At 33.4% G+C, this 14,349-nt stretch overlaps 1 protein-coding gene across 2 annotated transcripts in view; it reads left to right on the forward strand.

The window, feature by feature from the left end:
- Positions 1–11,098, forward strand: part of LOC144963028 (uncharacterized) — a 21,929-nt gene extending 10,831 nt beyond the window's left edge. For both annotated transcript variants that reach the window (XM_078896614.1, XM_078896613.1), the window contains exons 2-4: positions 748–854; positions 4,909–4,962; positions 6,007–11,098. In XM_078896614.1, the coding sequence (XP_078752740.1) occupies positions 815–854; positions 4,909–4,962; positions 6,007–8,291 (2,379 nt within the window). In that variant the 5' untranslated portion in view covers positions 748–814 and the 3' untranslated portion in view covers positions 8,292–11,098. The remainder of the gene's footprint in view (positions 1–747; positions 855–4,908; positions 4,963–6,006) is intronic.
- Positions 11,099–14,349: the final 3,251 nt, after the last annotated feature.

Genomic DNA, 14,349 nt, shown 5'->3' on the forward strand with positions numbered 1-14,349 from the left:
ATTTCTTTTTAAATCTCTGAGGTTGTTGCAGAGTGCAGGTATGTAGCTCAACATACACTTGTCAACAATGGCTTACGTGAAATTAAGATTAAGAAAGTCACCAAAGAGTACAAGAGCAAACTATTATTCATATTATACATCGTGAGCACACTTAACATCTTTATAAACAAACTGTGGCCATCAACATTACTGTCTTGATCGATGAATAATTATGGCTACATCTTGATACAATGAACCCTCCCATCCTTTGTCTTGCTTCCAGCACTGTGTCAGACTCACCTCAAGAGGAAAACATACTCATCCCTCCCACTCCACCCCCATCCTGTTTCATACTGTTACATTGAGTTGCCAAGTCTGTCTATTGCTATCACTTAAGATTTTATAACGGACCTGCTTTGTTCGTTTCATCTCTTAGGTGTCAATTGTATTGTGCAGGGGATGTAAAGATGGAATCGTGATGTGTCTCTTGCAGAGAATTTTATTGTTAACCCTGTCTGTCATTTTTTTGTATATCGAAAATATTTTGGTATTTTTCTTTTCAGTTATTTATTTATTTTCTATTCTTTATTTTTTTTTTTTAAATGAGTGGTCAGAAAATTGAGTGTGCTTATAAGCAGAGTCTGTTTCAATGAGCATGCTTATTAAGGGGTAAATGTATATAGTAAAAATTCTGTTTTGCACCCCGAGCATGCTTCTAAATGAGACCATTGTACCATTGTATATTATTTTTATTTCATTTCATTGCAGGTTCCGTTAACAGCCGTTTAATTTGATGAAAGAAAAAAAATCCAGTTAGCTTTGGTTTGGAGACACGATGGCATCATCTGCAGTGAATTATGCTTCTCTTGACAAAAGTAAGTAAATGAATTCAAGCTCCAACACTTTTACAATAAGAATAAACAGATACATATTTTGACTGAGAGAAAAATCCCTAATTAAAAAATAAAAAGGGGATATATACATCCTCTGAAAATATGATTAAATCTTTGTGATGATGGTAAATAAGGTAAATCTATTTATAAATTCTCTATTAAGGACTATCTGACTATAGGCACTCCAAATCCAATCTTAGAATAAAGAGCAATTAAATCCTTTGTATAGATCTTTGTGTTCTTAGTAAATGATTTGATTATAAAAGATATGATTCCTCAAAGTTTGCAATATGTGGTTATGCAATAATTGTGAAAATTTTTGAAGCCGACTAAGGCAATAAGTTACAAAGGTAGAGAGGTGAAAATTGGGAGATAGTTGCAGTGGCGGTTCTAGCCTATTTATAGTGGTCGGGCAAAGATGAGTCGGTCATATATATATATATATATATATATATATATATATATATATATATATATATATATATATATATATTTTTTTTTTTTTTTTTTTTTTTTTTTTTTTTGGGGGGGGGGGGGTTTTTTGTTTGTTTTTTTTTGGTTTTTTTTTGTTTGTTTGTTTTGTTCACCTTAAAAAAAAATTATTTCAACCACAAATAATCACATTCACAATGCAATGACAATACCAGTAGATTTTAATTATTCCAAACGTAATCAAAAATGAATCACGAAAGAGAATACAACAAAAAATTAAAGCGAAGAGACATAATGCCACAACACCTTGACAATACAAGTCCATCTCGTTCACTCGAAAAATTAAAGAGATGCTTTAATCCCTCAACTGCGAGATTAATATTTCTGTTACATTACTGGTTTTCAGTAGTACGTAGTAACTGTAAAGTTTTTATCGAGAAGCAACAACAGCGATATGACTCGAGTTTCATTCAGAGCTCAAATTGCATAATTTTACTGCTCTCTTGGTGGTTAGAATGATTGTGCGGTGGTGGTAGTGGTTGGAATAGTGGTAGCGGTGGTGGTGGTGGAGGAGGAGGAGGAGGAGGTAAGGAGACGGTGAGGGAGGATGTAATTATGGTAGTGGTTTTGATGGTGCTGTTGGTTAGAATGATAGTTGTGGAGACGATGATTATATGATGATGTTGATATTGTTTTTATATTCTATTGTAGTACTTGATGTTAATGTTGTTGTTGTTGTTGTTAATGATGATGATGATTATGATGACAACGACGATGTCGACAATGATGATTACAATACGATATTACAAAGTTTATTCAATCTTAGGCTTTCGCCAATAAATCATAAAATTGATGACAACATACATGAAAGTGGAAAAAAAATGATAAATGGAACCAAACAATAAAATGATACCATTAATAACCACACAAAAAAAAAACCAAAAAAAAAAAAAAAAAAACAATCGTAATCCCACTAATACGTACAATAATAATAATAATAATAATAATAATAATAATAATAATAATAATAATAATAATAATAATAATAATAACAAATGATAATAATAACAATAATAATACGAGTATTACCATCATCATTACTACCACCATCAACATAATTACGTTTCCAATCAGTTTTTCTCGTTTTTTAAAATTTGATACCTATAATAGACGAAAATTCCGGTGATTTTGTTAAAGGGTAGTTAAAATATCTACGATTTTATTAACCCTGAAAACTACGATTTTTATTTTCCTATTTCAAGTAGGCAGGTCTGCTATTAAGTATCAGTTCCATAGTCAAAAAAAAAAAAGACAAACAAAAACAAAGTTTATTTAATCTTAGGCTTTCGCCAATAATTCATACAATACAATTAAGACAAAATAATGCTACTAATCTCTCCTCATGCATTCGTTAGACGATAACAATAACGCCCGTGTTATCTTTACTCCTTACCCAACCAACCCCTAGCTTCCCGCCTCTTCATCACGAACTATCTTATGTATGTATTAGCTTTAGGACGGGCAAGTACGGAATCTGCCCACCCTTCCTTTAAACGTATCTATTTCCTCTTAGAATTCAACTCTCTCTTTTCTCAGAAGAGTATTTCTCGTATACTAATTCAATTGTTGAGAAAACCAAAATGGTGGTTGTATTTTATATATTTATTTAGTCGTGACCTTTGAATAAAAGTGTTTTGTTTTATTGGAGGAAATGCAATAGAAAATTACATTGTTTTGCAAAAATATTTAGTATGGCAATAAAAATACAGCGGTAATTACTTTAAGAATTTGAAGAAAAAAAAGAACAAATTAATTTGTTAAAAAAAACAAAACAAAAACAAACAAAAAATCAAATAAGAAAACAATTTAAATAAATGAGTTTTGAGAAGCACTAAAGAAAACGAGAAAAAAATAAATTTAAATGGTTAAACAAATATATAAAAACAACACAAGTTAATACTAAATTGATATATTAGTAAATTAATAAATTAAATTCAATACTGGAATCTTCCCAATGTCATTACATCAATGGTACCAGCACAAGTAAGGCAATAAATTAGAAAAAGTACGTTTGCCAAAATCTGCATTTAGTTTATAAGGTGGGCTCATTTGAATTAGCCCGACCTAGTACTAGAGAGGCCAGACAGCAAACTCGGAGTTCAGCGTCAGGCGACGTGACGATGGGATGACGATGTGGGCGGAGTGGAGTGGTTGGGGAGAGGGGGGGGGGGGTGATAAAAAAAAGAACAGGAGCGTATCCTGGTTTATGTATTACGGGGTGCATGGTGATTCTCAATCTATCAAAAATACACACAAATTGATTTCAGTACGAAGTATCAAGTTTAAGTACTAACTTTTGAAATTATCTAATTTAAATTAGATTATTTCGGACCTGGTAATACAGCATATAACTTGAAAAAACAGGCTGGTATTTGCCCACCCTGCCCATTATTACCAGCCGTCCCTGGATAGTTGCACAAAGTTATAAAGCTTACGCTCACGTTTTAAGACCTGTGAGATGACAAACTTTTGAGTGACATCAAAACAAAAATGACAACTGAGAGCAAAACATAAAAATATCTGAAATTGCAACCTCAATTAGACACATATAGCTCGAACATTGACTATTCTTAATCTACATAATGATATGGTAGACGACTTACAGCAGGAACCCAACTGAGATTGTTTGCGGGTGACAGCCTTCTATATCAGACAGTAAGAACTAAACGTGACACAGAAATTCTTCAAGCCGATCTAGATTGCTTAAAATGCTAGGAAATAGAAAATGGCAGGAAATTCCATCCTCAGAAGTGTCAGTTCTAAAATTCACAAACAGGAAAATCGAGCATTCAACATGCACAATACATAAAACCACTCTAGAAGAAGTGAGCAAGGCAAAATACCTAGGAGTAAGAATAACTAAAAAATTAAATTGGAAAGATCATGCAGCAAACGGATGCAAAAAATCAAACTCTACTTTAGACTTCCTCAGAAGAGACTTATACGACAGCAGTAGACAAATATTACAATCAAGGTACTGTCTTCAACCTCCCAAGTGTTGGGAAGTATATAGCAGCTCTGTCTGGGACCCTCACTACGAATCACCAAGAAATCGAACGAATGCAAAACAATGCTGTGAAATTTATAAATCAAAAACAACATAGGAAAAATAACAGTTTTCTTTTTTTGACAAAAGCAGCTTCAAGCTATCCTTTGTTGATGGACGGCAAAGAATATGATGTCTTGACGGTGGTTGCTACATTGCAAAATGAGTGACAGAGGTCTTGAGTTGTGGCCTCGGGTCCATTATGGTCTGGGCTGACATAAGTTTTGGTAAACGATTCTGCTTTTTCATCTTAAATTCTGCCTTTTAAAGCTTTATGATTCTGCCAAGGGTAGACAGCCCTTTCCCATGCAGAGGTCAGAGTTTAGAATCATTATCACTCACCCTGTCACTGATCTTGCAGTTACTTGACTTTCTTACATGAAATTCTGCCATTGCTTTGAAATAGCAGTAACCTTGATTTAAATAATAATAAAAACAACCCATTATACATCTCTATTTGTTTCAAGGACAGCGTTTATATTGCATTTTTGTTTTCAGAACATGCTGACAAGAAGAGGATGTATCTTTCTGGATGTTCGACTGGTCAGGAAGGTGAATTTTATTTTTTTAATTTTCAAAAGAAATAAAAAGATATTGGGTTAAGGTAGATTAGTGCTTGGTTTGGTCTTGTATTGATTGGTCTTAAAAGGTAGGAGTGTTCCTGCTTCTTGGTTTAAAGAAGGATGAATTGGAATGTGCTCTTAGTCTTCCAATTGCTTTTTTATGTTTCAACTTTGTGTTTAATTTCTTAAAATTGGGTCTGATTTAGATTTGTCATAACATACTTTGATTTAGACCAGCATTCTGTTCAAAAATTACAAACAATTGTTATTTTTCATTCACAATGCAAAACAGGGAAAACTCCAGCTCCAGGACCTACTTTTTTTTTAAAGATTAAAAAGGCTTGTTATCTATTCTAATTTAGTTTGAAAACTGTTATATACTCAGATTTAACTACCCCCTACTCCCGTCCCCCCCCCCCCCCCCCCCCCCCCAATGAAGAGATAAAGAAATAAAGAAAACACTCAAATCCATCAAGCTCTTGAAGCCAGATTTTATCAGACAGTAAAAATCATATCGCTCTGAATCTGATAGTGATTCTAATTCATGAAGTATTTTCCCCAAGATCTAATATTAGATCTAATCTCTACCGGGGTAACAAGGAAGTCAGAAAATAAAATCGGATGTAATGATGTAATGAGGAGTTTAACCTCATTATTTTGTGTGAGTCTTGTTCTCTTCAGATGAAGTTATAGGGCTTCCTGATTTTATGTAGATCGTCCATAATTTTCTTATAAATTTAATATGCTTAAAATAAACATAAATTTGTATCTTAACAAGTTGATGTGAAATATCTAGAACTAAATAATTTAATTTTTATGAATCATGAAGGAAATGTGGAACGATGAAAATTATGATATATTTGTTTATGTTATTATAGCCAATCACATTACCATTATTATTGATCACTACTGGAGCCAGCATTGTCATCATGTCCTTGCTTATAATTGTGCATATTTGATTTCCATTTATTCATTTGTAGTTTATTTGCCATTACTCTTAGTTGATCAAAACTTCATTTCTTTAATTCCTCAGTTATTCCGGAATGTGAAGTCATGTTGGAGAATGACACAGATAATTTAACTTCCCGCTACAAACGCTGCAAGAAACACCCATTTCATGAGAATTTCATTTCTGTGTCCAAATTTTCTGTAGAAGACTTACCACCCAAATCTCAAAACCTGAAAATGATGGATGAAATCTTCAGGCGGTGTGCTTTGGCAGTTCGGATTAAAGTGACCTATACTAGCCAAGATAGGCCTGACACATTTGCTGATACCAATACTCGCTATCCATTTAGTGAGTTTAAGGGAAGACATGGCGTTACAAGGTATGGCACAGGATCCATAGTCCAAGCATTTTATCATCTTGATTCGTTGAAGGTTAAATTTTGTCCATGTCATTTGTGTAAGATGTCAGGGAAACCTGAGACAAATTACTGGTGGATTCGAGTTCGAACAGCCACTCATGTAATCCATGACAGATCTGAGGCAGAACTTGCAGAATTTGATTGTTTCTATGATACAGATGATCGATGTGGAGTAAAGACCATTTATGGTTTTGACACATTCAATGCTATGGTTGGGGCTGAAAGAAAATATCGCAATGATGTTTGTGATGTATTGTGTGTGACACACAATTGGGATACTGTGAAAGCTCTCAGTCGCATAAATCCACTGCATAATTTTCTACATCCCCCATCTTTGACAAGTGGCCACGCCCCCTCTAGGGTGATAGTTTCCCATCCTCATGGGTGTAGCAAGAAATTAACAGTTGGTAATATTCTCCACTTGACAGTCCCGATAGGTGCAGATTATCCAGTAAATTGTGAGATCCCTTTCAAAAAAGGAACAATGTATCGTAAAGCTTCCAATGAAGGAAAGAGTATGACACAAAATTCTGAATCTGATAAAATTAATGTGGTGAAGGAAGAACTTGCAATCCATAAGATTGAAAATGCCTCAAAAGATTTTAATTTGGCTCTTCGTAATTTTAATTTGAAAGAAAAACTAGATTCTGTGATAAAGACTTCTCCTGGCTCTGGCATAACTTCCACTGCAAAAGAAGTAGATGAAAATTGTGCAGAAAAGGCTAAGGACAAAATGACAGATCCTGTTCCAATAGAGAAATACTTAGTCGATTTTTACAATCTGTTTTTGAGAGAGCACTGTTTAAAGATTCTTCTCATATGTACCATTCTACACCAAAGGAATAATCGACAACAGAGAGGGATGAAGACTCTAAAATATCAGACCTTGCTGAAACAAGCATTTGAGCAGGTGTTTTATACTTTTCTTGGAAAAGAAATGAAGTTGTCAAATACTGCTGCAGAGGAACACAGCAGCGAAATGTCTTCTATTCACAGGTTTGGCACAGATCCAGATTCAACTCACAATTATTGGTTAAGATTGTGGAAGGAGAGTGATGAAGAATATGCAAAATTTAGATCAAAGAATGAATTGTCTTTATTGCAAAGTAAAGATTTATCTCCTTCAATTATTGTTGCATGGTTTGCTGAAGTTGAAAAAATTATGGATGCGGAGGTACTTTCCAGGAAGGAAGAAGGACTGATTATTAATGAAGATTTATTACATACTGTTGTGGAAAAGGGACTTAAAGCTGGCATCAAAATTTTAATGACTCATGATGAGCTGTGGAAAGAAGGTAAATCTCACTGTGGAACAGCAAAGAATTATAGAGATAAGGAAGAAGATAAAGATAAAATAAATGAGAGGAACAACATTGATAAAGTTGAGTCAAATGATGATGATGATGATGACGATGATGAATTAGGAGAAGAAAGAGAGAATGAAGAATATTATCAGAATGTCCCTGATGAAGCAACCTTCATTCTTCCACCTGATGCCAGTTATGCTTTCCGAGTTTATGATGACAATCCAGGGTGGATCACTTTCCCTCCAGGGACTGTCATGAAAATGCGCGATGGAAAGGAAGAGAACATTGGTTATCCAGCATATGAATTCAAACATCCATCCATGCAACCAGAACGCAGCTTTGTAATGTATGATATCAATACTTGTCCAGGTAGTAGCGGTGCTAATGTTTACTGTGCTTTGATGGGGAAATTCTTAGGGACATACTTTCCTCATTCAGGACACATTCGTGGGAATTGTAATCGCAGTGGTATGAGGGATAATTTTTATACGTTATTTTCAAAGATGCTTTTGTTCGACCCAAGAGATATTTTAAGCAGAGAAGAAACAGATTCAGGTGGTGATAAATTTGGAGAGAATCCGCTGCAATTGATAGAAGGATGCAAACTGATAATGCTCAATTTGAAAGAGATATTGCGTAAATAATATATTATCATCAATTAAAAGACATGCAGAATTTCACTCTCTAATTATTTTGAATTAAATCTCAGTATTACTCGGCAGAAAAGCTCTTAAGAATGAAGATATTTATCTCAGTGTCAAAGAGATATCAGGAAAAGAACAAGTCATTTCAAATAAGTGAAAATGTTTCAACCAGAGCACCTGTTTTAATTTGTTTACAAAAATGACATGGTGAATATTGCCTTTTTTCTGTTGTTTTGTTAGTCTTCAAATCAATATTATTTATTCTTTTTACAGTATACATTCTGATTTTGTTTACAATAAAATTGACAATTAATCCATGTCTTTTGTTATAATTTTATGCTGTCTATTATCAGGATTGTTTCAATGAAAAGACCAGTTAACAATTTTTCCAATACCAATGCACAAATTATGTCCTCTAAATCCATTTGGATTAGTTTTATACATAGATCAATTTTTGTGTTATGGGATTGCTAAACTGCATTTTAATTTTTTACTTTTAACAATTTTCTCAAACATTAGATACTTTCGCAAAAGTAACAATTCTTTACTATGCAAAAAGAAAACAGTATTGATTGTTGAAGATCCAATTTAGGATTTCATTCTTCCACCTGATGCCAGTTATGCTATCCGAGTTTTCCTCTCTTATTCATGTAAATCTAAAGTATATATGATATGATTATCATAAAAACGCACAAAAACAATCAATGTACAAAATGATTTATTACACATGTATTCAAAAGTTGAGTCATTTATGTCATATATCTACATAGTGTTTGTGATTTATATATATCATACTGCTCTGTGTTTTTGTTTTTTTTCTTTTTTCGTATACTGTTTGAGTGGATACATTTGAGTGATGGTTTGAGAAAAGGTTCCGGATGTTGCACAAGCTTTTTTTTTTGTTTTTTTTTGAGAAAATGACAAAATTCTAGATACATTTTATCTCTTTATATATTCAGATCTAAAGGTCGATGGTTTCATTGGTGTTTTAGAAACTCAAGGCTGTATTCCTTTGAAAAATATTTTAATTTGATTAAGTTAAACAAATTCAAGATTGGATTTCTCAAGAAATTTTCTATAAAGTACTGTCAAGAATTCAAATTTTGAGACCCTTTGTTGTATTTGATTAAATATTATGTGTTGCACGCTTTTCAAAATTATTTTCTTCATCGTTTCTGTGTTTATTGTACAATAATACATGTGATCCATAAATTGGCAAAGTTTATTTGATTTTTTAAATTTACTTTTTTCTTTGGGGGAGGGGGGGGGGGGGTACATTTATTGTGGATCTTTACATGCAGCTCTCTCATTTATTTTCAGAATTTTTCATTTCAAAATGAATTTTACTCATGATGAACTGCTTTTAAAAAAATATGTTATGAGTTGAAATATAACAAATTTCTCCATATGATACCTTTTATCAGGCCACCACGCATTTGAATAAGAGTAGTGATTCAATTGATGCTGATAAATGACAGGAAGATATTGTAAATGAATTTGATTTTACTTATATTCAGTCATTAATTATCTTTTCAGAGAGTAACAGCCTTTAAAAGTCAAAAAAAGAAAAAGATCAATGCCGTTCTTTCTAAGTTTTAAGTGAATTACAAACAATCAACAAGTGTGCTTGCATTTTTAACTAAAATAACACCACTTTCTAATATGCTTACTGGATACTATTTGTATTTGAACATTATTACCAGCATTTGCTTATTACTGGGATCGTGATAACTCAATTGATAGCAAAAGGGACTAGTTTCAGTTCCGGGCTCAGTCACACCTCTGTCAACCAACAGTGATTTAGTATCAGGATCTACTCACAACCCTTCGATAGGCTATGGTCTGTTTATCTGGTGGAAAGTTCTACTTGATAGACTAATGTCATAATCAGAAAGTAGCAGGGAATTATTATTCTCCAAGATGAGAGATGGGCCTAATGGCTTTAAAGGGATGCTTTCAATAATGTTTTATTATTTGAGCTATTGTTATTTGTTGTTTTATCCTTTACCCTACCATAAATCTCAAGATTTATTAACATTGCATTAATCTTTGTATTATAAATTATATAATTCCTGACAGCTGATCAATTATCCTACCGTAATGATAATTATGAAACTTATTTTTAAACAAATTTCTGCCCAACTCCAATGTCTCCATTCTAATCAGATGATAATTATTTTATTGGATACAACAATAGGAATGTAAAACATAACTTTTTTTAAAATGCATAACGAAGAATTCTTTTTTACATAGCAGGATGTGTTCATTACAGTTTCTAGGAAGGCTTCACTGTTGAAATAATGGAACAATAATTGATAAGTGGATAAGGAAGGTATTGACTCACTTCTTTAATTACATTGAGCAGTACTCTTACTTTGCTCACTGAAACAACATGCGTTATTGCTGTTCTCATCCGATGTTTATTTGATGGATTATCTCTATCTAGTCTAAATTATTTTTTATGCTTCAACACTTTTGTGCTTTTAACTCTATTTATCTACATGTTAACTTTTACAATATTTCAGTCTCTGCTCTTATTACTATACTTTTTTTACAATTTACATACAAGGGTTTATTTTTTAAAGAAAATAAGGTGACCATGAAAAAGTTCGTGTGGACTTATTAATTATTGTTTTTCATGAAATTGATCATTTTCTTTTAACCATTTACAGTAAAACCGTGTTATATCGCCACTTTTGGAAAAATTGGTGGTAAAGCAAATTGATTTATAGTAAATTTAGTGCCATCTGTACAAGTCATTATGTTGATGGTATAGTGGATGTGGGTTTTTTTACACTCTTATGTAACACTAGCCCTATAACCCGATGAGTTCTTTGTACTTATGTATTTAGAATTTTTGATAATTCCTTTATTTAAGAATAGCGCTATTTAAATGTGATATTTATTTCTTTACATTTTAAATACACTTGAGATTTTTACTCTGAAATCATTTTTTATTAAATGAATGATGATATTTATAATAACATATCCTTTTAATTGCCAATGAGATTAAAACCCCAATTACTTTCACTTACGTGTTTATCATTTATTTATGAAGCTATAAAAATTGTTAGCCCAGTTGGTAGAGCACTAGCTTCATACGCACAGGGACCGAGATAGATTTGGGTTGAAGTTGAGCTTTTTTTCTGATCCCCCCTGTTTGCTCAGCAGTGATTAGGGAGATGGGCTTGTTTGATTTGGTGACATGCACTTTTACGATAAACTACCGTCCAATCAAAAGGGTAGTAAGCAATTACTATTGTCCATTTCACGCTATAACAGCCGTGATAAACCATGACTCTCTGGGTTTAATGACTCTGAAGGACTACTTTTTATAAATAAATGATTGACAAGATGGGCTATCCTAAGTTCCATAGTTTATCATTTTTCATGTCACATGCATTTAGCGTAACAACAAGAGAGCAGTGGTTGTGGTAGGGATACAGTGACAGCTTCAATGATGCTAAAGTCCCATCACTGTTACTACCCTCTAGGTGGAAAGCGTCTCGATATGTAGCTACAATTAGGTACAGCATGTCAGAAATTTGATTTTTAAAAAATAAGTATCGTCATTAAAAAGTTCATCTATATGACAAGTAATTCAGGGGGAATGCAGAGTAGATTTTTAAAATGTTAAAGCTTTGTTCACTCAATAGTTCAGCTGAATACCCTTTTTTTCCCCTGCTGTGTTTAAATAAATTAAAACGCCTAACCGCCAGTCTCTTGGAGAGTGATTTAGACGATGATTTAGTTGCATAGCATTTTTTTCTTGTACCTGCCTCCTGTGTGTTCGTGTTTATATGATTGTGTGTGTATGTGTGTGTGTTTGTGTGAAGCGTCTGATAACATTTGAAAAGTGTGTCTGTGATGTAAAGCCCTGAGAGACTTCGACAGGAGACGCTATAAAACAATTATTCTTATTATTATAATAATAATAATAATTATTATTATTATTATTATTATTATTATTATTATTATTATTATTATTATTATCATTATTTTTTTTTGGAATTATTATTATTATTATTATTATTATTATTGTTATTGTCATTATTATTTTATTATTTCATTAATTATTAATCCGCAAATGTGTATTCCACGTCAATCATATTAAAATAACATTATATTATATAAATTATATACATATATTTTATTATATAAATATTATATAATATCATAATAAATACGGTTATAAGTAAGTGCACAAAAAGCTGATGTGTTAATTTAATTTTGCTCGATTGTTGTTCAATGTTCTAAGCTTGGGTTACAGGCAGTTGATGGGGCTTCAGGTAGGGTATCTGCTATTCCTGTTTATCTCTTGTCCGTTTCCCATAACACGACGAATCTCTTTTTCCTCTCATGGTGGGCAAGAGGTCACTTGCTGTGTCTTCCATTCTCCTATATCTGTTTTCCGAGTTGGTTTCTATCTTTGTCATGGAATGGGATTACTTGGTTTTGTTCTGGCCCTTGCCGGGGATCTTGGCTCATGGGGAAACAGTCAAATGTATGGTGTTAGTTTTGGGAGGTGATATTATTTTAACTTGAAATCATCCATCTGTTATATATTGGTAGTTATAGCTTTGAATATACCTTGTAAACATTTGAATTTGAGTGTGTTCCATCCACTTTGTGGAATCCTGTGTTGGTTTCTGGATGAGACTTAGATGATCTCAAAATTAAGTACACTGATAGTGATATTGTGCTCTTGAAATCTACTTCTGTTCCCTATTTGAATGGGTGCTTTTACATGTAGATAATTATAGATTCCGTCCTTCTTACTGGCGATGATATGACCTAAATATGTCCCAAGTGCTGTACTGTAAAATCTTTAAAAACAAAACACGCAATCTTTTTCCCCTCGAATCTGGCTTGAATTCTTTTTCGCGATAGAGGCAATTCATGAGAGCATGTTCTCTCTTCAGGATGACTTTTTATTTTGGGATGAGTGTGCAGGACCCATCTTAGTGTCTTCATTTGAGTGACCATTCTATGGGTGGATGTGACCACATAGGTAGATACGTACCTGCTGTAATAAGTACTTCTGTAATTGAACTAGGACCGTCTTATTATTTCAGAGGTCCCTATGACTCATTTGTAGGTGTCGATGCAATATTAAATTTTGTACTGTAGCCCACTTTTGAAAAAGAAAAATTTGGACAGCGATATATTGAAAGACTACAGGCCAGTTTCGAACCGTCATTTTATTTCAAAATGAATCGAAAGACTCGTTGTCAAACGTCTCAACAGATAGAACACGAATTTAAACCATCTGCATACTCCCTTTCAATCTCCCAAGCGATCCCACAGCACAGATACAAACCTTTTGCATGTCCACAACGATATTGTCGACCTATTCGACAAAAACGATATGGCAATGCTACTGCTGATGGACCTAAGTGACGCGTTCAATACTGTGGATCACACTCACACAATATTACTAGAAGAATGCAGAGGCTCTTTGGAATCAGAGACAACGCGCTAGAACGGTTTTCGTGCTGAGACAGGTCACAACGTGTTCTCATAAATAAATTCCTATCACCATCAACAAAGCTGCAATTTGGCATTCCACGTGGTTCGGTGCTTGGCCCTTATATTTTCACAATATACACAAAGCCTTTAGGCAACTTCATCTCGATCTTCTGCCTCAGTCATCGTCTCTACGCCGATGACACCCAGTTATCCTCTCCCATTTCATCCAAAAGCATCAGGGAATCAAAAGAACGTCCAGCTGCATGTCAAGATAAAGTTAAAACGTGGATGACAGACAACAAGCTTAAATTCAAAAAGGATAAAACCGAGCTGTGTTCAATAATACAGTAAAGTACATACTCATTAACAACTCTCCATCGGCGAATCAGTTATTGAAAATTCCAATGTCGTTCGAAACTTTGTTTAAATTTTGACACTCACCTAGATATGCATGCAGACACAACAAAGTGCTGTCAGGCGTTCATAGCGCTCACCAGTGATATTATATTATCCATATTACGACATCTTATTAATTATGAAACGCGTAAAATACTTATCCATGCCCTTGTTACCAGCCGCTAGGGCCGAT

Source organism: Berghia stephanieae, chromosome 1 (genome assembly GCF_034508935.2).
Source record: "Berghia stephanieae isolate SIO BIC M18660-M18661 chromosome 1, UCSD_Bste_1.3, whole genome shotgun sequence".
Taxonomy (NCBI): Eukaryota; Metazoa; Mollusca; class Gastropoda; order Nudibranchia; family Aeolidiidae; genus Berghia; species Berghia stephanieae.